The 25,497-nt window shown below is 43.3% G+C and overlaps 1 protein-coding gene across 1 annotated transcript in view; it reads left to right on the plus strand.

Moving 5' to 3' along the window:
* The window catches only part of COL4A1 (collagen type IV alpha 1 chain), a 222,134-nt gene that overhangs the window by 174,192 nt on the left and 22,445 nt on the right, over positions 1–25,497 (plus strand). The window contains exons 32-39 of the mRNA XM_089693592.1: positions 2,581–2,748; positions 6,209–6,298; positions 16,075–16,221; positions 16,653–16,751; positions 16,894–16,983; positions 17,497–17,636; positions 22,152–22,278; positions 22,367–22,447. Of these exons, the coding sequence (XP_089549718.1) occupies positions 2,581–2,748; positions 6,209–6,298; positions 16,075–16,221; positions 16,653–16,751; positions 16,894–16,983; positions 17,497–17,636; positions 22,152–22,278; positions 22,367–22,447 (942 nt within the window). The remainder of the gene's footprint in view (positions 1–2,580; positions 2,749–6,208; positions 6,299–16,074; positions 16,222–16,652; positions 16,752–16,893; positions 16,984–17,496; positions 17,637–22,151; positions 22,279–22,366; positions 22,448–25,497) is intronic.

Here is a 25,497-nt window from a genome sequence, read left to right on the forward strand (position 1 = left end):
GCATGTTGGATAAGTATTTGACTGTTTGACTTCTCAGGCACCAATGATCCTGACTAAATCTTAAAATTAATTTGCAGAAATGCAGCTCTAAACTTGCAAGGAACTTCCACCATGCTTCACTGTTGTCTGTGGACACTCATTATTGTATCACTCTGTAGCCCTTTGGTGAACAAGCTGCCTCCTGCTACAGTCAAATATTCAAAAAGCGAATCCAGGGCACCTGCTGTCATTTCTCTGTACCTCAGTTCCTATGTTTTTGTGCATAGTTGAGTCGCTTAGCCTTGTTTCCACATTGGAGGTATGGCTTTTTGGACGCAATTCTTTCATGCAGACCACTTCTGGATAGACTTCTCTGGACAGTAGATTGGTGTACTTGGGTCCCACTGGTATCCACCAGTTCTGTGTTAATGGCACTACCGGACATCTTGTGATGTCAAAGGGAAGTGACCATGATGTGTCTTTCAAATGGAGCATTAAGTTTCCTTGGCCGACCACTGCCTCTAAGGTCCTCTACATTGCCTGTTTCTTTGTACTTCTTCAAAACAGCTTAAACAGCACATCTTGAAACCTCAATCTGCTTTGAAACCTTAGCCTAGGTTGCTGATGCAATATATCTACCTTGTGTCTTGTTGCTGTACTCAATCTTGCCATGGTGTATGACCTGTGGCATGAAATCTCACCATAGTAGCAGAGTTTGGCTGTTCCTCACCCAGTTTTAGAGTGGTTGTAAATCGCATTAAAAAAACAAACAAACATTCCCTGCGAGGCAATGGCATAATGTACTAGTATGTATCACATACTAGCACATTATGTAAAACTTACCTTAAAATGAAGCTCTCCAGTGCTGTCACCTCTGTAAAGGCTTCCACCTTCACCCAGTCTTCCTTCCGTGTTCACAAGCTCCGGCCATCTGACTGGTTGAACCGTGATGACCACACTCCTGTGCATGCGCACGGGAGTCACGGGCCAGGAAAAAAGTGCTCTGAAGGAATGGTACAGGTATGACGTTCCTTCAGAGTGCATGCGACAGCTAAAAAGAACCCCGAATATCTCCTAAATGGTGCACGTTTAGGAGATATTCATTTTACCTACAGGTAAGCTTACCTGTAGGTAAAACATATCAAAGTGAGTTTACTACCACGTTAAGCCTCCTACACAGCTGTTTTTGCTTCAGTGCTTCAGACTGTGTTTCAATCTACATATGAAATTGATGATCTTTAGCACCTGCTTGGAATAATTGGTTAGCCATACACTTGACTCTAATCCAATAAAATCCCTGACTTTGTGCAAATATGCTGGTTTGAAGCCAAAGGGTAGTCAAAATTGACTTGATTTAGATTTTTCTTCTCTTTGCTCACTTTGCATTTTGTAAATTGATAAAAATAAACAATTAAAATGTATATTTTTTTACAACTTTTGCACATTACTGTATATATATATATATATATATATATATATGTATATATAATTTGTTTTCTTAAGTATTGTGTTTCTGTAAAGGTGTAATTTTCATATTGTTTATTTTAGGTGATTTGCTGCGTGGGCACCTAGTGCTGCATTAGCAGCCTTCCTATGTGCCTTTAATTTTTAAAAAATGTTCTTTTGACTAGTATTTGTAAAGTACAGGCTTGTATTAAAGAAAACATCTAATTTATTTCAGGAGTTACTCATAACAGACCTGATTTGGGCTTGGATTATGTATTGCATTATTAACACAGTTTAACAATTCTCCATGATTCATGCTGGGTATTGCACGAAAATGCAGCATCCAATAAAGCTTTAGTATAGTGACAGGGTTGTTTAAATTATTATACAGGATTTATATAGCGCCAACAGTTTAAATGTAACACTACAGACAATAGTAAAAACCTCTATTCGCAATTGACATACAGTCACTGTCTCTAGTGTGCATCACTACCAATGCATTCCAAGGGCAGGCTCTCTTCATCAGAGCTGATGATGAAGCATACTAGAGAGACTGCAGCTACATGCCTTCAAACAGAGTCCACTACAGCGATTTTTTCATTCTTTATTCTTACAGTGTGGGTTGATCAGGTCTCCTCTTGGATGTTATTTTATATGAAATACTGTATACTGTATGTGATGTGATACTTGTGCAATTTCCGATTGTTCTATATTATTATATACACATTCCCTGTCTCAAAACCATAGATACTCTGTATTATAATTACAACAGCAAAAAATAACATTTACCTGGAAAGACATTTTCTAAATTTCCTCTGCAGTTAGCCTGCATTTTTTAATGGCAGTCAAAACCATAAAATATGTTAATCAATATACATTGATGCGGTGTGCATTATGTCTGAAAATGTACCCAAGAAAAACAACATATTTAAATGTATATTTATGTTTTTGCTTTCCATTACCACCATTTTATCTTGTTTTTAATGTTTTAGTAGCTCCTTTTAATTGTATGACTTCTTCTTTTAAGTTTAGTAGACCTTTAATAATTGTGTATGTGATACATATATGGTGTCTTTTCTCTCATTTTTGTCACAGACCTTAAAATCAGATACTGTTTATTTAGCACATAATATCTCCATGCAATGCTGCTTACAGGCCCTGTTGGACAGAAAGGAGAAATAGGATATCCTGGTTTCCCTGGAACAGATATGCCAGGACCAAAGGGTGATAAGGGAAAAGCAGGCATGCCTGGATCCATGGGCATGCCAGGATTGCCTGGACAATCAGGTCCACCAGGAAAAGACGGGGCTTCAGGTTTACAAGGTAAGAATGCTTTATACTGATGATCACCTGGAACATTATGGCACTTAGCTAATAAAACGCTTTATACATACTGTGTAATATGTACAGTATATATTCTATTAAACACTTTTCAAGCTTGGTGCAGCTTTAAGCACAGCTTCACATTACTGCCAATGTTAACCTTGACTCTTTTCTCAGTACAGCTTACAAGCCCAATATCTGGATAATTGGATAACTCTTAAATATCTCTATTTTTAATATGTGGATTGGATACTTCTATTTCCCTTTCTTTAAGGATAAGCTCACCTTTTGAAGCATGTTACAGGTTCCATCTGAATTTGGGGTGGAACATGTAACATGTATCACCATCTGCCACCTCTTCGCCTGATCCTCATTTCAGTGTGACAACAGGTATGGGATCCCATGCTCACACTTGCTGTCACAAATCAAAAAAGGCACAGCCATGCGGGATGCTGCCCGCACAGCTGTGCCATTCATTCACAGTTGCATGTGAATAGATATGTTATAACTACCATCAAGCCCCATGGGTGACGGCTTGTAGTTCTGAATGAACTGCGAGGGCACTGATGACTGCCCTTGTAGTTCATTCACAAGCCCAACAGCTTTGTAACTGACAGCCCACATGGAGATACAGGCAGAAAGTTGCAGAGCTTGTCTGCAGAAGCCTGACATTGTACCTGTGATCCACTGGTCAGGGGTGCAATGCTTTCCAGGCTCCTGCAGGAAAAAATAATAAATGCACTTTTCTGCAAAAAATATGTGCATTTACTTTTTTAAATTCCTAAAAGGTGAACTTATCCTTTAAAGGACTGATCACAAATGAAAATATTAGGGCTAATGTAGGTACATTCATTTAGAAAGCATCCCTATGCTTCATAGATCTGCGATAAGAACATCTAAACAGTTGAATTGGAATATGTTCTCTTCTGTGTAGACTAGTCATTTTATTGATTTTGAAATGGAAAAACTGGGTTCTGGGTTCCATAATGATTCTATAGCCCATAGTGCCTGTTGCTGTTCTCCAATAAAAAAAACAAAAGACTGCTTTTGGATCCATTAACTGATCCACTACTCAGTATTACAACTGTGAAATATCAATGCAAGTGAAAAAGGGTGAAACTGAGGTCTTCTTCCATTTAATGTCACTTATTAGTCAATTCAATTTAGTGACAAATAAATTTTCATGTTTTGCTGCAGAGCATATTTAAGGAGCAACTCAAGAAACATCTCACTGTATGAGCACCACTTTCCCATAGCTGTATAATCTTTCCAATTTACAAGTACATGTGGTAGTCCATTTCCTTGCTAAGTGATACATGGTGGTATTACCTTTTTAACAGAATCCTAATTTGCCATCCATAATCACAGAGCCACTGGAGTCTTATAAAGTCTCAGCAGCGGTACTATTTTCTATGGTATGGCCCCAGGACTTAAACACCCTTGACTTAGTAAACAGAGTCACAACCAACCATTTGTCAGCAAATGCATCCTCTCCTCATACATTGCTGCAGCAGCTACTCCCTGAATCTGCATAGTTTTAAAAAGTTACTTTCTTGCTTTATCACAGTGATCCACTCCAGCCACTCCTTTCATTCTTTTCTGTCACCATGGACATATTAAAAGAACAGAATAATTTTCTTGAGTCATTTTCAATTATTTTATTACACTCTCCCAACAACAGTTTCATCCACCAGTTTACACACCTACTCAGCTAGCATTGGTCCCTTGCCCTGGGCATTGCAAAGTGTTATTTTTAATAGAGGTATAATTAAAGTATACAGTTGCAAAAAAAAGTATGTGAACCCCTTGGGATTACATGGAGTTTTGCATGAATCACATTAAAAACAAGGGGTTTAGTCACACACATTCGCAAATAAATGTGTAAGCTGCAATGGCCACGTCCAAGCACCCCAGTGTACTTTGGTCCTAACTCTATAATTTTGACAGTCCCCCAAGTTGGAGCACATATACCAGTGGATAGATTAAGGGCTGCTTTGCCTGGTGGGAGCTCACTCTTTCTTAAAGATACAGGGATACATGGGAAACTCAGAAAGGGCACAATGGCAACTGAAGGTATCCAGAGTCTTCCAAGTTAGAGTTTTCCAAGTTGGAGCACATACAGCAGTGGATAGATTAGGGGCAGGTTTGCTTGGAGGGAGCCCACCCTTCCCTTAAAGTACAGGGACACATGGAAACCCTGTAAGGGCACAATAGCAACTGAAGGTATCCAGCATGTCCTCGCACCAATTAACCAACTAGACAAACAAATGGCAACCACCCCAACCGCAGTACACTGAGGTGCCATGATCACTGCGGCTTACACTTACACATACAGTAAACTGTATATTTGAAAATGTGCGCGACTTAACTTCTCCTTTTTAATGTGAACTATTAGGCAGGGTAATTTGGTTTTGTAGCAGATGAGCTGGTAAGTGAGCTGGAAATTTTTGTTAGTTTTTTGATGTGCATTGCTAGCAATAGGTTTGGGTGGTTGCTTTTTGTTTGTCTAGTTGGTGTATTGGTGCAGGGAAACGCTGGATACCTTCAGCTGCCATTGTGCCTTTGCTGGGTGTCCTGTGCATCCCAGTACCTTTAAAGAGGGTTGAGCTCCCTCCAGGTAAACCTGCCCTTAATCTATCCACTGTTATACATGTTCAAACTGGGGAGACTCTAAAAATTATACAGTTAGGACCGCAGTACACTGGGGTACCTTGACGTGGCCACTAAGGGTTACACATATATTTGCAAATGTGTGCGACTAAACCCCTTGTTTTTAATGTGAACTGTTAGACAGGGTTAATTTGGTTTTGTTGCAGGCTAGCTGGTAAGAGAGCTAGGAATTTGTGTTTGTTTTTGAAGTATGTTGCGGGAGCAAGATTTCAAAGTTTCCCCATAAACGGGACTGGGCTTGCTTTTCTAGATCAACCCCCAGGTCTGTTGATCACTGTTGGGAGTTGAGATGTAAGCGGGGTAGGTAACATGGTGTAGATAAGGGATATCTTTCCTGGGGAGTGTGGATCATTATCACACCTAGATTTGTACAGAGAAAAAAAAGCAATGAACTGTTAGAGAACTTGACACAATGCTCCAAAAATGTTTTATTTGAAGCTATCCATATGTTCCTGTAAAAGGTCATTTAAAGGTATGTTGTAATGAAGAAAATGGAAGAATGTTTTGACCTGAGACAAGTTGTGAAACGTGGCACACCTACAAGTATGCCTGAAAACAGGAGGGAGAATTAAAAGCAGGGTCAAATGCCAGGTTAATAAGGGATGACATAAGAGGTTTTCTCAGGGATTGCAAAGCTGCAGAGTATTTATGAGCTTCCCATACCTACATAGTGTGCTTTAATATAGGATTGAGAATCTGCTGTCTATCGATATCGATATTTTATAACCAATGTCCAATGTGTTGATGTGAAATTAAGAAAATGTTCACTTTCATTTGTTTTTCATTTTAGGCCAAAAAGGAGAAATAGGTTTAATGGGAGTTCCAGGAATCCCTGGTCAGTCAGGTTCCCCAGGCAATCCAGGATTACCCGGAGGAAAAGGTAAATTAAAGTAGAACTATAGGCAAATCTTTTTTTTCATTTTGTATAGAGTAAGGGAAGGTTATAACCTATATTGTTTTTTTTCTCCATCTGTGTCCCCTTGCGGAGATCACCAGAACATGTGTCCCAATTGGAAGATTTCCCCCTACTTTTCTGAGGGCAACCCAAAATTTCACATTTTCTTTTACTTTCACTTTTAATGATCATGGTAAACAGGACAACAGAGAGGTGAATCTCACTAATGGGGGCACAGACAGCAGTTTAAAGGAACAAGTATTCTAATCCCCCTCCACTCTATCCAAAAATAAAAAAAATGTTTTGCATTTAGTTATAATTTAAATCTTCATATTTGCTGAATAATGGTTTGTTCCACAATATACCAGCTATGTGACAAGTCCATAAAGCAGAGATTTCTCATATGAAAAGGGATGTACAGTCTTTTTTCACTTCTTTTTTAGATAAGCATGTTAAGAGACCAGCTTGGTTTAGCTATTAATATTAATATTTATTAATCTTTTAAAGACATTCTTTCTATAGTTATTCTATAATTATATATAGGTACATGGGGGCAGTCACATTTGCCCATTGCATACACAGGCTCTGCCTGATTCCCAATGCTGAGCAGTAGTTGTGATTTACTGCTTATTCTGACATTTTTCAAGTCTTTGGTAAGAGCTCCCTTTAGTGGCTTACAGTATCTACATGTTTAAAGTGGTTGTAAAGGCTGAAGGTTTTTTACCTGAATGCATTACTCTGAAGGTAAAAATCCTTCAATGTTCAGCTCCCCCCAGCTCCAACTTATACTTAGCTGAGCCCAATCTCAATCTAGTAATGTGGTTCAGAGCAAGTGATGGCTTATGATGTGATGAAGCTATTCACAGCCAGTGATGAGGCAGCAGGGGCTGGGGTAGTGCAAGCCCACATGATTGCCCCATAGGAAGCCACTTGCAGAGGGGAGAAACCAGGAGAGCCAATGGGGGTTCTGAGAAGAGGAGGAGTGGGGCTGTTTTATGCAAAACCTTTGCACAGAATCGATAAGTATATCATGTTTGTTTAAAAAAAAACAAGGTTTACAATTACTTTAATGCAATAGCAAATATATGGTGACTCAAGCTTGTAAGAACAAGCTATGTCAAAACTAAGACCATATAGGGATTGTCTTTATTTTCACTCAGTCAGTGGTCTTTTAACATGAAGAATATCATAATTAGAGATGAGCGAATTATTCAAAAATTCGGTTCGGCTGATTCGCCGAATTCGCAGAATAAATTCGCTTCGAGCCGAATATATTCGCTGCGAATTTAACTTATAAAAAGGGTGTTTCTAGGCTTCAGAGAGCCTTTATATTAGTGCAGAACACCGTACCTTTAATTTAAATGCCCTTGGAGTCTGCTGGGGAAGAGAAATAATACTGTCAGTCAGTATGACATGCAGATGAGTGCCGTCGATCTTAGAATCACCGCACACTTCACTCATTTGGGCAGTCACGGGACCAAAACCAGAGTGTGGAGCCACAGTGTGGCGGTGGAGGCAGCAGCAATGGGAGGCCATACAGCACCCTATGACAAAATGGAACCCACCAGCAGTGTGAGGAGACCTGAAAGTGGCACATGGCAGAGTGTGGCGATGGAGACAGCAGCAATGGGAGGCCGTACAGGGACCCATGACACACTCTGGACCTGGCAGCAGCATGAGGAGGCGGTACAGGGGCCCATGACAGATTACGGGCCTGGCAGCAGCATGAGGAGTCGGTACGGGGGCCCATGGCAGATTACGGGCCTGGCAGCAGCATGAGGAGGCGGTACAGGGGCCCATGGCAGAGTGGCGGAGCGTAAGCAGCTAAAATTGAAGGCCATACAGAGGCCTATGTTAAAAAGTCCCCCCAGCAGCAGCGTGGGGAGACGACTATCAAGAGTCCAATGGCAGAGTGGCGGAGCAGAAGCAGCTTCAATTGAAGGCCATACACAGGCCTAGGTTTAAAAGTCCCTCACAGTTAATTCCAATAACAAACTCTACTCCTCCGTGCAATCTACTTACGAGACCCTGGGCAGGTCTGGGTCCAATTTGTGGTAGAGACTGGTTTTGTTCAGCCATGCTTGAGCGAAAAATAACAGGTCTGTGCTGCCCTTTGGTGTCTGGCTTAATGCGCACAACACTGAACGTCCCAGCGTTTGTCAACCTTTTTGCCGTTAAGTGATGCAAACCCGCTGAACCACGTTCATGAGGAGCCGGTACAGGGGGCCATGAATCAGTATGGACCTGGCAGCAGCGTGAGCAGACGACAGAGGCACATGTCGCAGGGTGGCGGTGTAGGCAGCATTATTCTGAAGCCATACACAGGCCTAGGTTAAAAAGCGGAAGCCGTCAGCAGCGTGAGCAGACGACAGAGACACATGGCGCAGGGTGGCGGTGGATGCAGCAGTATTCGGAAGCCAAACACAGGCCTCGGTTAAAAAGTGGAAGCCGTCAGCAGCGTGAGCAGACGACAGAGGCACATGGCGCAGGGTGGCGTTGGAGGCAGCAGCAATGGAAGGCCATACAGCACCCTATCACAAAATGGAACCCACCAACAGTGTAAGGAGACCTGAAAGTGGCACATGGCAGAGTCTGGCGATGAAGTCAGCAGCAATGGGAGGCCGTACAGGGACCCATGACACACTCTGGACCTGGCAGCAGCAAGAGGAGGCGGTACAGGGGCCCATGGCAGAGTGGCGAAGCGTAAGCAGCTTAAATTGAAGGCCATACAGAGGCCTATGTTAAAAAGTCCCCCCAGCAGCAGTGTGGGGAGACGACTATCAAGAGTCCAATGGCAGAGTGGCGGAGCAGAACCAGCTTCAATTGAAGGCCATACACAGGCCTAGGTTAAAAAGTCCCCCCAGCAGCAGCATGGGGAGACGACTATCAAGAGTCCAATGGCAGAGTGGCGGAGCGGAAGCAGCTTCAATTGAAGGCCATACACAGGCCTAGGTTAAAAAGTCCCCCCAGCAGCAGTGTGGGGAGACGACTATCAAGAGTCCAATGGCTGAGTGGCGATCCGGGAAGTCAGCGTTGTGATTGCAGATGCAATGCAGAAATTCTACGAAGTAATGCCGTGGGTGCGAAGAAGATCATATACCGTCGTACTTCCATCCATAAGACGGAACAACCTGCGAACCGGGAACTTTATTGCCCTGACCCGCTGAGCAGCTTCTGGGATACCCAAGAGGCCCATGGCAGAGTGGCGGAGCGTAAGCAGCTTCAATTAAAGGCCATACAGAGGCCTATGTTAAAAAGTCCCCCCAGCAGCAGCGTGGGGAGACGACTATCAAGAGTCCAATGGTAGAGTGGCGGAGCGGAAGCAGCTTCAATTGAAGGCCATACACAGGCCTAGGTTAAAAAGTCCCCCCAGCAGCAGTGTGGGGAGACGACTATCAAGAGTCCAATGGCTGAGTGGCGATCCGGGAAGTCAGCGTTGTGATTGCAGATGCAATGCAGAGATTCTATGAGGTGATGCCGTGGGTGCGAAGAAGATCATATACCGTCGTACTTCCATCCATAAGACGGAACAACCTGCGAACCGGGAGCTTTATTGCCCTGACCCGCTGAGCAGCTTCTGGGATACCCAAGAGGCCCATGGCAGAGTGGCGGAGCGTAAGCAGCTTCAATTAAAGGCCATACAGAGGCCTATGTTAAAAAGTCCCCCCAGCAGCAGCGTGGGGAGACGACTATCAAGAGTCCAATGGCAGAGTGGCGGAGCGGAAGCAGCTTCAATTGAAGGCCATACACAGGCCTAGGTTAAAAAGTCCCCCCAGCAGCAGTGTGGGGAGACCCGAAAGTGGCACATGGCGCAGGGTGGCGGTGGAGGCAGCAGTATTCGGAACACATACACAGGACTAGTTTAAAAAGCGGAAGCCATCAGCAGCGTGAGCAGACGACAGAGGCACATGGCGCAGGGTGGCGGTGGAGGCAGCAGTATTCGGAAGCCATACACAGGCCTAGGTTAAAAAGCGGAAGCCGTCAGCAGCGTGAGCAGACGACAGAGGCACATGGCGCAGGGTGGCGGTGGAGGCAGCAGTATTTGGAAGCCATACACAGGCCTAGGTTTAAAACTGGAACCCAGCAGTGTGAGCAGACGACAAAGACGCACATGGCAGAGGATGGATCTGGCAGCAGTATGAGAAGGCGGTACAGGGGCCCGTGGCACAGTGTGGTGATGGGGGCTACAGCAACTGGATGCCAGAAAGTGGCCGATAGGGCTATATACTGCATGGAATTATAAAGTTGTAAAGACAGCGGCCTATAAGGCTATACACACTATAACAATCATGACTTGATTGACCATTGGCCTATAAGGCTATACACAGCATGAATATCATGACTTATTCTGAGAGTGGTTTGGAAGGCTATATACAAAAAGTAATTCCATCGGTCTGGAACTGGTCGACTATAAATAATTAAAAAGTTTAAATTCATGTGACAGTCGTCCAGCGACGTATAAATAATTTAAAAACACCAATTCATGAGGGGCCCGACCAGCAGAGTATAAGTCATTAAAAAGGTTCAATTCATGTGACGGTCGTCCAGCGAAGTATAAATAATTTAAAAACCCCAATTCATGAGGGGCCCGACCTGCAGAGTATAAGTCATTAAAAATGTGCAAAACATGAGTCGGCCAACCAGCAGCCTCTCAATAAAATATATATACAAATGTACGGATCAGGTGGAGGTCTTCCATTTGTCCCTAATAACATGTTTGGGGCATGATTCATGGCGGATTTAGTCAGTTGTGTCAGGAACTGGTGGTTTGAAATCCAGACTAATCCACGCCTGATTCATTTTCACAAACGTGAGTCTCTCCACACTTTGGGTGGACAGTCGTGTCCTCCGCGGAGTTACAATACCTCCTGCCGCACTAAACACGCGCTCCGATGCCACGCTACTGGCCGGGCATGACAGCCTTTCAAGGGCAAATTCAGCTAGTTGGGGCCAAAGGTCAAGTTTCGTTGCCCAGTAGTCAAGGGGATTGTCTACCTCGGTTGGCAGGGTGCTGTCCAAGTAGGCCCGAGCCTGTTGTTTGAGGTCCTGCTCCAGGTCCACCTGATGCTGCTGCTGCTGCGGCTGGTTAGTAGTTTCCTCACTGCGCTGGTGAAGAAAGCTACTCATCATCGACTGCAGACTGAGGCAGCCGCTGCTGGTGGAGCTGCCACTGCTCCTACCACCCCACCCCTCCCCTGCTGCCATGGCAATGGAACGCGAGCGCACAGGGCCCACAGTGTCTGAGGATGGACGTTGGCGCAGAAAGGCAGAGACCAACTGACTACATAGGTGGTTTTTATAGTACTTTATTTTGGCCTCCCTCTCAGCAGGTGTGAAAAAGGCCACCATTTTTGAACGGTAGCGAGGGTCCAACAAGGTGGACAGCCAAAAGTCATCCCTCTGTCTGATGGTTATTATTCGGCTGTCGCTACGCAAGCAACCGAGCATGCTATGGGCCATTTGTGCCAAGGAATGCGAGGGACTCCCTGCCTCCATCTCCACAGCATACCGCCACGGTGCGTCTGGGTCCAATGTCTCCTCCTCCTCCTCTACCAGATGCTCCTGCTCCTCCACTCCTGTCCGCTGAGTGGAAAAACCACCCATTTCACTCAATAATTCCTGAGCACCAATGTCCTCCTCTACCTCCTCCTCTTCTTCCTGTCCTGCCCCCACAGGGGTCATGTGGCGTTGAGATCTGTGCGCCACGTCTACCGCACCCTGACCAGCCATTGTTAACAGCATTTGTTCCAGGATGTGCAACAGAGGAATGACGTCATTCATCCCATAGTCCTGCCGACTCACGAATAGCGTGGCCTCCTCAAAGGGCCTGAGCAAGCGGCAGGTGTCACGCATGAGCTGCCAATGGCTGACATCTAAGTTACACAGGGGAGTACCTTTATCCGCTTGTAACATCAGGAAATCGGTGATGGCCTTTCGCTGTTCGTAAAGGCGGTCTAACATATGTAGGGTTGAATTCCACCTTGTTGCAACGTCGCAGATCAGGCGATGCTGTGGAATTCCGTTCTGCCGCTGCAGCTCAAGGAGGGTGTGCTTTGCGGTGTAGGAATGGCTGAAATGCATGCAAAGTTTACGTGACATTTTAAGGATGTCTTGCAGTGGGATGGTGGATTTTAGGAGCCGCTTGACAACCAGATTGAACACGTGAGCCATGCATTGCGCATGGCACAACCTTCCTTGACGCAGAGCAGACACCATGTTTTTTCCGTTGTCGGTCAACATGGTTCCGATTTTCAGTTTGCGCGGAGACAGCCATCTGTCGATTTCTCTGTTCATTACACTCAGAAGTTCCTCCCCTGTGTGACTACGTTCGCCAAGGCATACCAGGTGCAGCACAGCGGGACACCGTTGCGCCCTGCACATGTGATATGCCGGTCGGGTAATGGGACTTGGCACGGGGGTGGCGGCTGAGGACACGGCGGAAGAAGAGGTGGTAGAGGCGGACATCTTTGCTGGACCAAGGACGTGCAAACGTGGAGGCAAAGGCGGCGTGACCTGTCCAAGTTGCTGGTGCGGCTGTGCCGGCACCATGTTCACCGAGTGGGCCGTAAATGACATGTACTGTCCCTGACCATAGTTACAGCTCCACACGTCGGCGCTGCCGTGCACTTTGGCAGAGACCGACATGCTCAAAGACTGGCCCACCATCTCTTCTACATGTGAATGCAGGGCTGGCACTGCCTTTTTGGCGAAGAAATGCCGGCTTGGCACTCTCCACCGTGGCTCGGCACAAGCCATCATTTCTCGGAAAGGTGCTGAGTCCACCACTTGGAAAGGGAGGGACTGCAGCACCAGCAACTTGGACAGGAGGACGTTCAGCTTCTGCACCGTCGGGTGCGTGCTCGCAAACTGTTGTCTCTTGGAAACGGATTCTAAGAAAGACTGCTGACGGAATCCGTGAAGAGGAGTAGCAGGAGAAGGAGCATCTGAACGAGCGGAAGATGCCAACAAGCGACAACTCCCCTCAGCAGAGGTGTTGGAGCCTTGACTGGCTGATAGAGGGCGATTGACGTCAAGTGACGGAGCAAGTAACGGAGCGGGTGATGGAGCGGGGGCTGGGGCAGGCAGAACCGCCGTATCTTTATCACGGTTTTCCCAGGCCACCGAATGGCGACGCTGCATATGCTGACGCAACGCTGTAGTCCCAACATTGGCCCCCTGGCCACGCTTGACTTTCTGGCCACATAGTCGACATACGGCTACGTTTACTTCCTCGGGCGGCTTGACGAAAAATTGCCACACCGCCGAGTAGGAAACTTTGCCCCCGCTACTCCTCACTGGCTGACTGCTACTTCCTCCGTGCACACCGGCACCACTACTGGCCGTGGTGGTAGGCTGCAGTGGAGCTGGTGCTCTACTCCGTGGCCGTTTGGCTCCACTGACACTGCTGCGACCCTGCTGCCTCCTGGGCAACCCACCGACTGTTTTGCTCGCTGGCAAGCTGGCACCCTCTTCTCCTGATGATGCGGAAGCAATAGCCTGATGACGACGAGGCTGCCAAGTGCGATCAGCCTCATCATCATCAATTAGGGTCTCCGCATCACTACTAGCCCCCTCGGCTGCGTGTGGGTCAGGAGACAGACCTGTCTCTAGACCGGCTACCGAGCCACTCTCCTCGCCAGTACTTCTTCGCCTGGCTGCTGAAGAGGCGGATGTCTCCCCCCGTTCCTGACCGCCCTCTGTTAGCTCTTCCTCACTGTACAGTGGGGCTGAGCCCACAGCATGCGATACTTCGCTTGGTGAGGGAACACCAAAGGACAGGGGCAGGTCAAGGACACGTGATTTCAGTGGGCTTGCTCCCGGGCCATGCCAACTAACGGTTGTGTCTGACGTACCCACCGACCGTTGGCTGTAGGTGTCAGAGGTGACCTGGGAAGAGGAAGACGACCGAGTCAACCAATCGATGACGGCAGGGTTGTCGGTGGAGACACGACCGCTGGATGACACCGGGAGCACTGGCCTCTGGCTGCGACTAGTGCTGCCTCGACCCCTTCCTCTGCTGCCACGTCTGCTCGCTCCTGAAACATTGCCTCCTCTGCCACTCCTCTGCGTGTTGTCTAACATACTCTTTAATTCAATAAGCACCCCAAAAATGAAACCGGATTTAACTCTTTGAACGTACAATAGTGGTTGTGAAGCAGAAAGTCAGTTTATTTAGCACAATCGGTCAATTGCAGCTTGCCGTTGGCTGTAAACTGTACGTTTATGTCACTGGAATGCACTAATCACCCAAAAAATATTACCGCCCCCCGGCGTGTATATGGATTTAACTCTTTGAACGTACAATAGTGGTTGTGAAGCAGAAAGTCAGTTTATTGTACACAATCGGTCAATTGCAGCTTGCCGTTGGCTGGAAACTGTACGTTTAGGTCACTGGAATGCACTAATCACCCAAAAAATATTACCGCCAGCCGGCGTGTAAATGGATTTAACTCTTTGAACGTACAATAGTGGTTGTGAAGCAGAAAGTCAGTTTATTTAGCACAATCGGTCAATTGCAGCTTGCCGTTGGCTGGAAACTGTACGTTTATGTCACTGGAATGCACTAATCACCCAAAAAATATTACCGCCAGCCGGCGTGTAAATGGATTTAACTCTTTGAACGTACAATAGTGGTTGTGAAGCAGAAAGTCAGTTTATTTAGCACAATCGGTCAATTGCAGCTTGCCGTTGGCTGGAAACTGTACGTTTATGTCACTGGAATGCACTAATCACCCAAAAAATATTACCGCCACCCGGCGTGTAAATGGATCTAACTCTTTGAACGTACAATAGTGGTTGTGAAGCAGAAAGTCAGTTTATTGTACACAATCGGTCAATTGCAGCTTGCCGTTGGCTGGAAACTGTACGTTTGTGTCACTGGAATGCACTAATCAACCAAAAAATATTACCGCCAGCCGGCGTGTAAATGGATTTAAGTCTTTGAACGTACAATAGTGGTTGTGAAGCAGAAAGTCAGTTTATTTAGCACAATCGGCAAACTGCAGCACCAACTGTGCACGACAGCCACCAAAAAAAAAAGGGTGTATGTCACTTTAAATTTTCGATTCTTTGATAGCTGTGGCCCTAAGTAACGATTCTGTGTCCCTGAGTAACGATTCTGTGTCCCTGAGTAACGATTCTGTGGCCCTAAAGTCTCTGTGGCCCTAACTCTGTCCCTTAATACACACAGGTCTGTCTCTCTTGAATGACCGGAGGCTAATGGAGAATTCTAAGATGGCCGCGATTTATAGCTCCACCATTACACAGTGCTGGCTGGCTGCTGATTGGCTAATGCGATCACATGTCATGAATGCATTATGGGTCAGCGCGCCTTGTCTGCGCGCCTTCCCATAGATCCCCGCCCCATCTTCTCTGTCCATTTTCTCCGTCGCCACACATGTCGCCGCCATTTTTGGGAAAATTCGATTTCGTGCATCCGAAGTTTGCTAATCTTCGGATTCGTCGCGAATAGAATTTTTCCAAATCTTCGGAACGAATTCCACTTTGTCATGTTCGATTCGCTCATCTCTAATCATAATATATATAACACAAACAGAACTCACTGATTTCACAATATATTGTTTCATTGAGGGTTTTAAGCAAAACTAAAATTAAACTGTCAAAGAGAGATTATGTACTAGATAAGGGATGGGATGTTGTTTCATCATTTCAGATTATTTCAATCATATTTAATGAGTGTTGGTGTGTGTAAACTGATGTAGGATCATGAAAACTGAATTGTTTGTCCCTATGGTATTTAGGTGATGCTGGGTCTCCGGGGATCCGTGGTGAGCCAGGATTTCCTGGTCTTAAAGGTGAAAAGGGTGAAGGTGGACTGCAAGGACCTCCAGGATCTCTTCCACCCATGGATAACATGAAGGGTGAAAAAGGAGATCAGGGAGACAAAGGTAAACTTTATACGTGGCCACAATTGTGGCACTGTACTCCACAAATAACTTTACAAAACACTTTTTGCATTTAACTGGCCACTAAAAAAATATGCGTTATACTTCATGTGGTCTCCATGTTTGTCACAGGTAGAGAAAAAATGTAAAAACAGGCTGTGGCCTATTCTGGGTAATGAGCTTCATAGTATAACTTAGCAGGTCCAAAACTAGGAAAATAAACCTCAGTTACCTTTGTGCTATAGAAATAGAAATTTCTTTTGTCTTGCCTTCTGTAGCTGTGCCATCCGTTGGCATGATGTGCTGACTGGGTAAGCATGAACACAATTTTTTTCAGGGTTTCAAGGTATTTGACTGAAAATAAGTTTCTCCTTTACAACAAGAAAACAAAGTACAGTACAATGTAAGTGTTATACTGTTGCTTTTTTTTCTAGGTCTCATTGGTTTCGAAGGACAAAAGGGGATACAGGGTGAAATCGGAAACCCTGGAATGCCTGGAAAAGAAGGAGATCAAGGAATGCCAGGGAAACCAGGTAAAATATATTTCCTGTATATTATATATTTATTTTTTTACTCAATATTATGTCCAGTTATTATCTGTCAGCTTAATTTCTGCAAAGCTGCTTTTTTAAATATTGGCTTACTCATTTTTAATGGCATGTAATACAATTACAGGAGACAAAGGAGAGAAAGGTGGTCATGGTTTGCCGGGAAGTACAGGACATACAGGTCCAAAAGGATCTATGGGAGAAATGGGCTTACCAGGTAGGGATAATACACTATCAAAGTAAAATTGTACACTAAGCATCATAAGGCAATATTATCTTGAAGGGCAGCACAGTGGCTAAATGGTTAGCACTTCTGCCTGGCAGTACTAGGGTCGTTGGTTCGAATTCCAACCATGGCACCACCTACCTGGAGTTTGTATGTTCTCCCTGTGCCTGCGTGGGATTCTTCTGGGTACTCCAGTTTCCTCCCACACTCCAAAGACATGCTGGTAGGTGAATTGGCTCTTGTCTAAATTGGCCCTAGTATGTGTATGTATGAATGTGAGTTAGGGACCTTAGATTGTATGCACCCCTGGGGGGTTAGGGACTGATGTGAATGCACAATATATATGTAAAGCGCAGCATAAATTGACGGCGCTATGTAAGTACCTGAAATAAATAAGTATGAAACATAGCACATATAATACATAGAGTTAATAACTGTAGGGGAGCAGTGGTGATGATATGTCCTGAAATAATGGTCTATTGCTGAAACCAAATTTATGTTTAGGACCTACTGGACCAAAGGGAGAATATGGTATTCAAGGCACTCCAGGTCTACCAGGTGTAACTGGGATCAAAGGTGAAAGGGGGCAGAAAGGTGAAGATGGGCTTCCAGGTGTTGGTATTCCTGGACCTCAAGGGACAAAGGTAAATATTGTGAAATACATATCTTGATACAAACAGGTAGATACAGTGAGGTTCAAATATTAATATAAACTTAAAGGTAGAATCAGTGATTTACTTGTAGGGTTTATTTACTAAAGGCAAATAGATTGTTAACTTTGTAGGGAAAGTTACACTTTGCAGGGCAAATTGCCCCAGAACTCAGTGAATGTAGTGAAATTTCACTTTAAAAGGAAAGTATGCAGAGCTTCACATTATTCATTAAAGTGGTAGTAATGTTGTTTTTTTTCACTTGCACCTACAGGTACAGTAAGCCTATAATAAGGCTTGCCTGTAGGTACTGTATATATCTCCTAAACGTGCATTGTTTGGGAGATATTTACTTGTAAAGGAGCACCGGTGCATGCTCTCTGAAGGAACGGCATGCCCATGCCATTCCTTCAGAGCTGTGTTGCGTAAAAAGCAACTCACGTGTGCATGCATGGGAGTGACGTCAACGTAGCTTGGCCATTCAAGCCGCTGGAGCCCACAAACCCAGAAAAAGGACTGGGTGAAGATGGAAGCCCTGTCAGCGGTGAGGTCAGCACTGGAGGTAAGTTTCACATAATGTGCTGGCATGGAATGCATACTAGCACGTTATGCCATTGTCTTGCAGTGTTTTTTTGTAGATGTTTGCGATTTACTACTGCTTTAAGCTCTTGGGAAAATTCTTGGGAAATGCAACTTCCCTTGTGAAGTTAACAGCCTGTTTTCCTTTAGTAAATCAACCCCACAAACAATATAAACTTTAAAGCACTCTCCTCACTAAATATCATGCTTTGCTGACACATTATATGCTATATAAGTCTTGTTAGTGGTCTTGAAAGATATTCAGAAGCTAGTAAGAAGTGTCCCTGCTACTACTGTTTGACTACTGATAGTACACAGGTTTAGCTAAAAGCACTGTACAGAAAATGGCCCCATACAAAGATTTCTATACCAGTCCAATGATATCATTAGGCTACAGCTTCAGATGATGGATCTCTTTGTCTTACATTTGAGTACAAGATCAATTACTCAACAATTACCCATTTAGCAGACTTGTGGATTACAGTATTTTACATATATTACATTCAAACACAAATTCTCTCTGGAAAGTTCTACATTTCAGGTTTGATCAACTATGACTGTTTCATACTTGTTGCCAATGCCCAAATATTCAGACTATCTAGGATATTTGCTGCAAAAGTCTCTTCTGGCTTATGGCTTGCACTAGTTAATAATCTACTGACTTCTATACTCTGAGGCATCTTGCCATCTAGGCAGGCCAGGGAGGGTTTTTCACACTGGGAGTTTTACTGACAGGCTTGGGAGAAGCTGCACACGGCCTACAGGTATGACTTTTAAAACACACTCCTTATTTCAAAGATGAACAGTATTTTTTAATCTATTGGCGACACTTGAATGCATGGTATCTTTTTTTGAAAAGGTAAACTAACCCTTTAACTTTGTGCATACAATGCAAAAAATAAAAGAAGAAAATGTGGGCTTATATATTAATGCAAAATGCAGTATTGATGTTTAAAGTCCAGTTACCCAGCAAAAAAAAAAAAATCAGATTTCATATTGCCAAAGTCAGGTTAATATCAGGTAGCTGTTAGGTAAATCTGTGTTAATTTAAGTTTAAGTAAACCCAAAATCTGTTTAGCATGTTTGACATCATGTCTTACTGTTTAATTTTTTCTTAAGCAAAATGTTTTTTGTGAATCTGTTGCAAAGTTTCTTACCTGAAGATCACGGCAGAAACAACACCTGTTGCAAACTAAAACTGCTATGACACTGCCTTGTAATTAGCAGTATTGTCACCCTGCCATGTAAGCTCTTTTGGTTGGTCATTGGACTACCTTGAGGTCCTTCACCTTTTTAGCCCAGTAGTCAAATCAGGGAGCTCAGACAGCAAGCTGGCAATGGTAATGCTTATTGGGAGGTAGTGGATTAGCATTGTCAGCCAGCATCAGGACCTATTTTACAGTCAGAATCTCTAGCTAAGAAACATTGCAAAAGAATAACAATAAAACTGCTTAGTGTAATTCAAGGCAAAATTTAAAAAAAACTATGCAACACATTTCTGCAATATGTGCACATTGCCCCATATTTGATCAATTTAGCCCCTGCAAATAAAGAGAAATAGCTGTTGATAAGCCAGAAATGCACCCAGCAAATAGGTCCTTTTTGTAGGCTGTCAACACAGCTTTTTCGTGGACTGAGTATTGACAGCTCTGCCTGGTTATATTTTGTTAACTGCCTAAACCCTCCATCTCTCCTAATCTCAGAAACATAGAAACTAATTATTCTGTAGCCCAATATAAAAACTAGGAGGGCTAATCACACTCATTGAGATAACATAGGAAGTGTGACAGCTATGAACTTACATGATCACTGGGTAATTTTTCCACTTATTGAACAGATACAAAAAATGCCTTGTATACAGACCAAAATGTAGCAAATAGGCAAAGTTGTTAGGATTTACATAAGTGTTAAGAAAAATGTATACTGTGAGACCAAACATACCCACTTGATGACCAGTGACGTACCCAAACATCTCTGGACTTCAGGTGGCTATAATGGGATGATACCTGCAGTCACCGTCCCTGTAAGGGTTTGTTAGAGCCAACAGTCTGCTCTCTTTTAAAAGCAATCCTAGTAGCTAACTAGCCACTGGATTGCTTCTGCAAGCATACAAGCAGTAGGGGGGGGGGGGGGCGGACATTCATCCCCCTCCTGCTTCTTTCCTCTGCTTCATCGGGCTGTCCTGTCCCACCAGGACACCTGAATTACCAGCAAGCACTTCTGCTGGCTGATCGTAGAGGCTAACAAGGACCAGAACCATTCTCTTCGCCTCTATAATATAGGGAACTGGAAGCGATGACTTTCGGTTTACCTGGATGTAAACAGCACCATTTTTAAAAATGGAAAGCATTTGATTATGCCAATCTATCTATCAGAACCCAGATTTCTCCATATGGAGTATCTGCCATATGCCTATTGCTATAACAAGGGATGTTTACATTCCTTGTGACAGCAATAAAGATGATAGGAAAAACATTTAAAGAGGCAGTGTAAAATAAATGAACACATAAAGTGCCCCCCCCCCCGCTTGCACACAAAGGTGAAAGCACATGCTGTTTTTGCACACACGCAAACAGCTATTGTCCCACACATGTAAGGTATCAGTGCGGACATCAGATCATGGAAAGTAATTCTAGCACCAGACCTCCTGTGTAATTCTAAAGTGGTAAGCTGTAAAGGCTTTTAAAGCATCGACTATGGACAGAAAAGTCGTTTGTCCTCGTTCCACATCATTGTGCAATTTTAAAGAGTGACATGTTTGGTATCTAGTTACTTGTCATAACATCATCTTTTATATTTTACCAAAAAATTGGGTTATGTATTGTGTATTTGTTAGCATTAAAATTAAAAAAAGTGTATTTAAAAGAAAACTGAGCTTGAAAAGCCGCTGTGCAGATACCGTAATAAAAAGCAACACACAACACCTACCAGTTTATTCTCTAGGGCCTCAGCTTTAAAAAAGTGTATAAAGTTTGATGGTTCTAAGGAATTTTCTACGAAAAAATACTGATTGTTACATGTAAACAAAAAGTGCAAGAAAAGGCTTGGTCTTTAAAAGATTAAAAAATAAACTAAGTTTAAAATACAGTAGATTAAGAATTAGCATAAACTTTGATATATTGGCCAATTGACCTGTCCCATCTCTTGCTTCTACTTGTACTTGTTCTTCTCAGCTTAGCTACTGTAGTGGTGGACTGTGATTCAGTGTCACTGACCTCTAACTCATTAACTACTCAGGCAAATCCACAGTGGGTGATTGCTGTTTTCTTATTTTTTTTAACTAACATTTGGGGACATGCTAGGGTAAAGACTGTATTATGGATAACAAATATATTTGTTTCTAGGATTGAACTTTTTAGGTTTTCATTGCGAAAATTTAAATAAAGTAGTTGTAAAGCTATACATATACCCAGAGAAGTGACTGGCCTTGAGTGACAACATAAGTTGTACCTGTTTATCTGCCGTTTTAATTTAATTTATAAAGAGCTGAGGGTACATTCTGCAGAGCTCAGTGAGGAAAGTTCTGAGAAAGTTTTGACACCTCCCTTCACACAGCACACAGGAACAGAGCTGAGGCTGTCACTGTGCTGAAGGTCCTTCCCCTGTCACCAGGGTGTCAAAAATTGTCAGAATTGACTCATGCAGATAGCAGAGGAACAAAGCAGGAGACAGAAATGACACTTAGTGCTCTTAATTGAGACAAGTGCACACTATAGAGGCATATGCTTTCTGCATATTTCATATCTGAGGTTTCTGCATATCTTTATATTACATATTTCATATCTGAGGTTTACAACCACTTTAAGTTGGACACCAAACAATAATTTCAATAATTTTAATGTCTATAAACTAATTACTACATTCTCTATGATTTACTTACTTTATAAAAAGTATTGAGAAAAATATGTTTATCAATATATCTGACTACAGGGTGATCCTGGAACCCCGGGTCAACAAGGTTTTCAAGGTGAAAGGGGTGAAAAAGGTGACGGCGGTATCCCTGGGATGCCAGGGTTTCCTGGTATAAAGGGATCGACCGGTTCTGCAGGATTTCCAGGTAAGTTATATTTTCTTTTTTAAAATATAATAAAAAGTTATTTGTTTCATGGAAGTTAACCTTTATTGAACTATGCTTAATCTTACAGGTAGCCCAGGAATTCCTGGAGAAAAGGGAGCTAAAGGGCTCCATGGAACACACGGTGTTTCTGGATCTAAAGGACATCCAGGTAAAGTAATTTCCTCCAGCAAATCAAATTAACATTACTGTAATCATTTGATAGCTTCTACATTCGACGGCTATGCCCAACCTACAACCATTTAAAATTTTTAGTATGGCTATAAGCAGGGGCATAACTATAACTCATGGGGCCTCATAGGCCCAAAAGCCTGATGAGGGCCTCCTAGCTAAAGAGCAGCTGGCAGTGTCAGCAGTAAAGTATACTTAGAGGTGAAGTAGGGCCAAAGCTCTTTTGTTCCAACTTCTCCTGGGGATCACAGGAGTGCACTTGGTTCTGCACTTCTGTGACCCATATTCAGCTATCAGCGGGTGAAAGTCAGCTGTCGGCTGATGTCACTGAGCTAGTCCAGGTTCTGGAAAGATCCCAACTTTAAAGTTGGGATCCACCCAGATTCCTGACTGGTGGCTGGCTCAGCCTCTCAGCGCACTGCACAGTTACCGATTCTCTGCTCATTATAGACCGAGAACTAAATGATCAGCAGTCTGTGATCACTCAGTTCTCAGTCTTGGAGGCAGTAGGGGACAGGTGTTTGTTTTTTTTTAAAACCCGAACTTGCCTTTTAAATTAAGGACATGAAACAGAAGAACTGTCAGCATAGTAAGTACACTACCACAAACCTCAGCTGTCCTATAAGGTTTTAGCTGAGAAGACACTCTGGGATTTGTCACTGCAATAAACACACAGAGTTCATTTTAGTTGGTAGCTGAATTTCATAGGGCAATAAATCTACACTGAAAAGACAGCTTACTGCATTAAGATGGATCTGTGATTGATTATCTTGAAGTCTAATTTCAGCCTTTGAGTTTTTTCCTTGCGTGCCTCACCGATGAAGCCCCCTCCTATCTCAGGTACCATAGTAGCTCCGTGGACCACTATGGATACTGTAATACCATTGCATATAAGATGGAAATAGCATTTATTTGGGCCAACAGGGCCAAATTTATTGTTAAATGTATTTATTGGCATGCATTTCTAACCTACATAAGGGCAACACTTTAATAAGAGATAGGGTATAATCTGAGGAACCAATGGAGGTGATAAACTGGGAAGTAGGATTAATTCGCATTTTATTTTATAAAACTTTTTTAAATCATTGTCAAGATTTCCCATATGGAAGAAAAATATATTTGAAATATATTCTAAAAATATTATTCCCAAATATATTAACATATATGTGAAATGCTACAATTTTGGCCATATTCAATATATTTCAAAATATATTTCTATAAATATATATATATATATATATATATATATATATATACAGTCATGGCCGAAATTGTTGGCACCCTTGATATTTCTCCAGGAAATCATGTATTTCTCACGAAACGTATTGCATTAACACATGTTTTGCTATACACATGTTTATTCCCTTTGTGTGTATTGGGACAAAACAAAAAAAGGGAGGAAAGAAAGCAAATTCGACATAATGTCACACAAACCTCCAAAAATGGGCTGGACAAAAGTATTGGCACCCTTTCACAACTGCGGATAAATAAGAATGTTACAAGCATGTGATGCTCCTGTAAACTCACCTGGGGCAAGTAACAGGTGTGGGCAATATAGAAATCACACCTGAAAGCAGATAAAAAGGAGAGACGTTCACTTAACCTTTGCATTGTGTGTCTGTCTGTGCCACACTAAGCATGGACAACAGAAAGAGGAGACGAGAACTGTCTGAGGACCTGAGAACCAAAATTGTGGCAAAATATCAACAATCTCAAGGTTACAAGTCCATCTCCAGAGAACTAGATTTGCCTTTGTCCACAGTGCGCAACATTATCAAGAAGTTTGCAACCCATGGCACTGTAGCTAATCTCCCTGGTCGTGGACGGATGAGGAAAATTGATGAAAGATTGCAACGCAGAATAGTCCGGATGGTGGATAAGCAGCCCCAAACATGTTCCAAAGACATTCAAGCTGTCCTGCAGGCTCAGGGAGCATCAGTGTCAGCGCGAACTATCCGTCGACATTTAAATGAAATGAAACGCTATGGCAGGAGACCCAGGAGGACCCCACTGCTGACACAGAGACATAAAAAAGCAAGACTACAGTTTGCCAAAATGTACTTGAGTAAGCCAAAAGCCTTCTGGGAAAACGTCTTGTGGACAGATGAGACCAAGATAGAGCTTTTCGGTAAAGCACATCATTCTACTGTTTACCGAAAACGGAATGAGGCCTACAAAGAACAAAACACAGTACCTACGGTAAAATATGGTGGAGGTTCAATGATGTTTTGGGGTTGTTTTGCTGCCTCTGGCACTGGGTGCCTTGACTGTGTGCAAGGCATCATGAAATCTGAGGATTACCAAAGGATTTTGGGTCGCACTGTAGGGCCCAGTGTCAGAAAGCTGGGTTTGCGTCCAAGATCCTGGGTCTTCCAGCAGGACAATGACCCCAAACATACGTCAAAAAGCACTCAGAAATGGATGGCAAAGAAGCGCTGGAGAGTTCTGAAGTGGCCAGCAATGAGCCCAGATCTAAATCCCATTGAACACCTGTGGAGAGATCTTAAAATTGCTGTTGGGAAAAGGTGTCCTTCCAATAAGAGAGACCTGGAGCTGTTTGCAAAGGAAGAGTGGTCCAAAATTCCGGGTGAGAGGTGTCAGAAGCTTATTGATGGTTATAGGAAGCGACTGATTTCAGTTATGTTTTCCAAAGGGTGTGCAACCAAATATTAAGTTAAGGGTGCCAATACTTTTGTCCAGCCCATTTTTGGGGTTTTGTGTGACATTATGTCATATTTGCTTTTCTGCCTCTGTTTTATATTTGTTCCAATACATACAAAGGGAATAAACATGTGTATAGCAAAACATGTGTTAATGCAATACCTTTTTTGTGTGAAATACTTGATTTTCAGGAAAAATATCAAGGGTGCCAACAATTTCGGCCATGACTGTATATATATATAGACTGAATGTTGAAATGCACTTTTTTATATATTACCAAATATATATATATATATTTTTTATATATTGAATATGGCCAAAACTGTAGCATTTCAAATATATGTCAATATATTTGGGAAGAATATTTTG

Source organism: Staurois parvus, unplaced genomic scaffold (assembly GCF_062004578.1).
Source record: "Staurois parvus isolate SC_StPar_1 unplaced genomic scaffold, SC_StPar_1.0 ptg000634l, whole genome shotgun sequence".
Classification (NCBI taxonomy): domain Eukaryota; kingdom Metazoa; phylum Chordata; class Amphibia; order Anura; family Ranidae; genus Staurois; species Staurois parvus.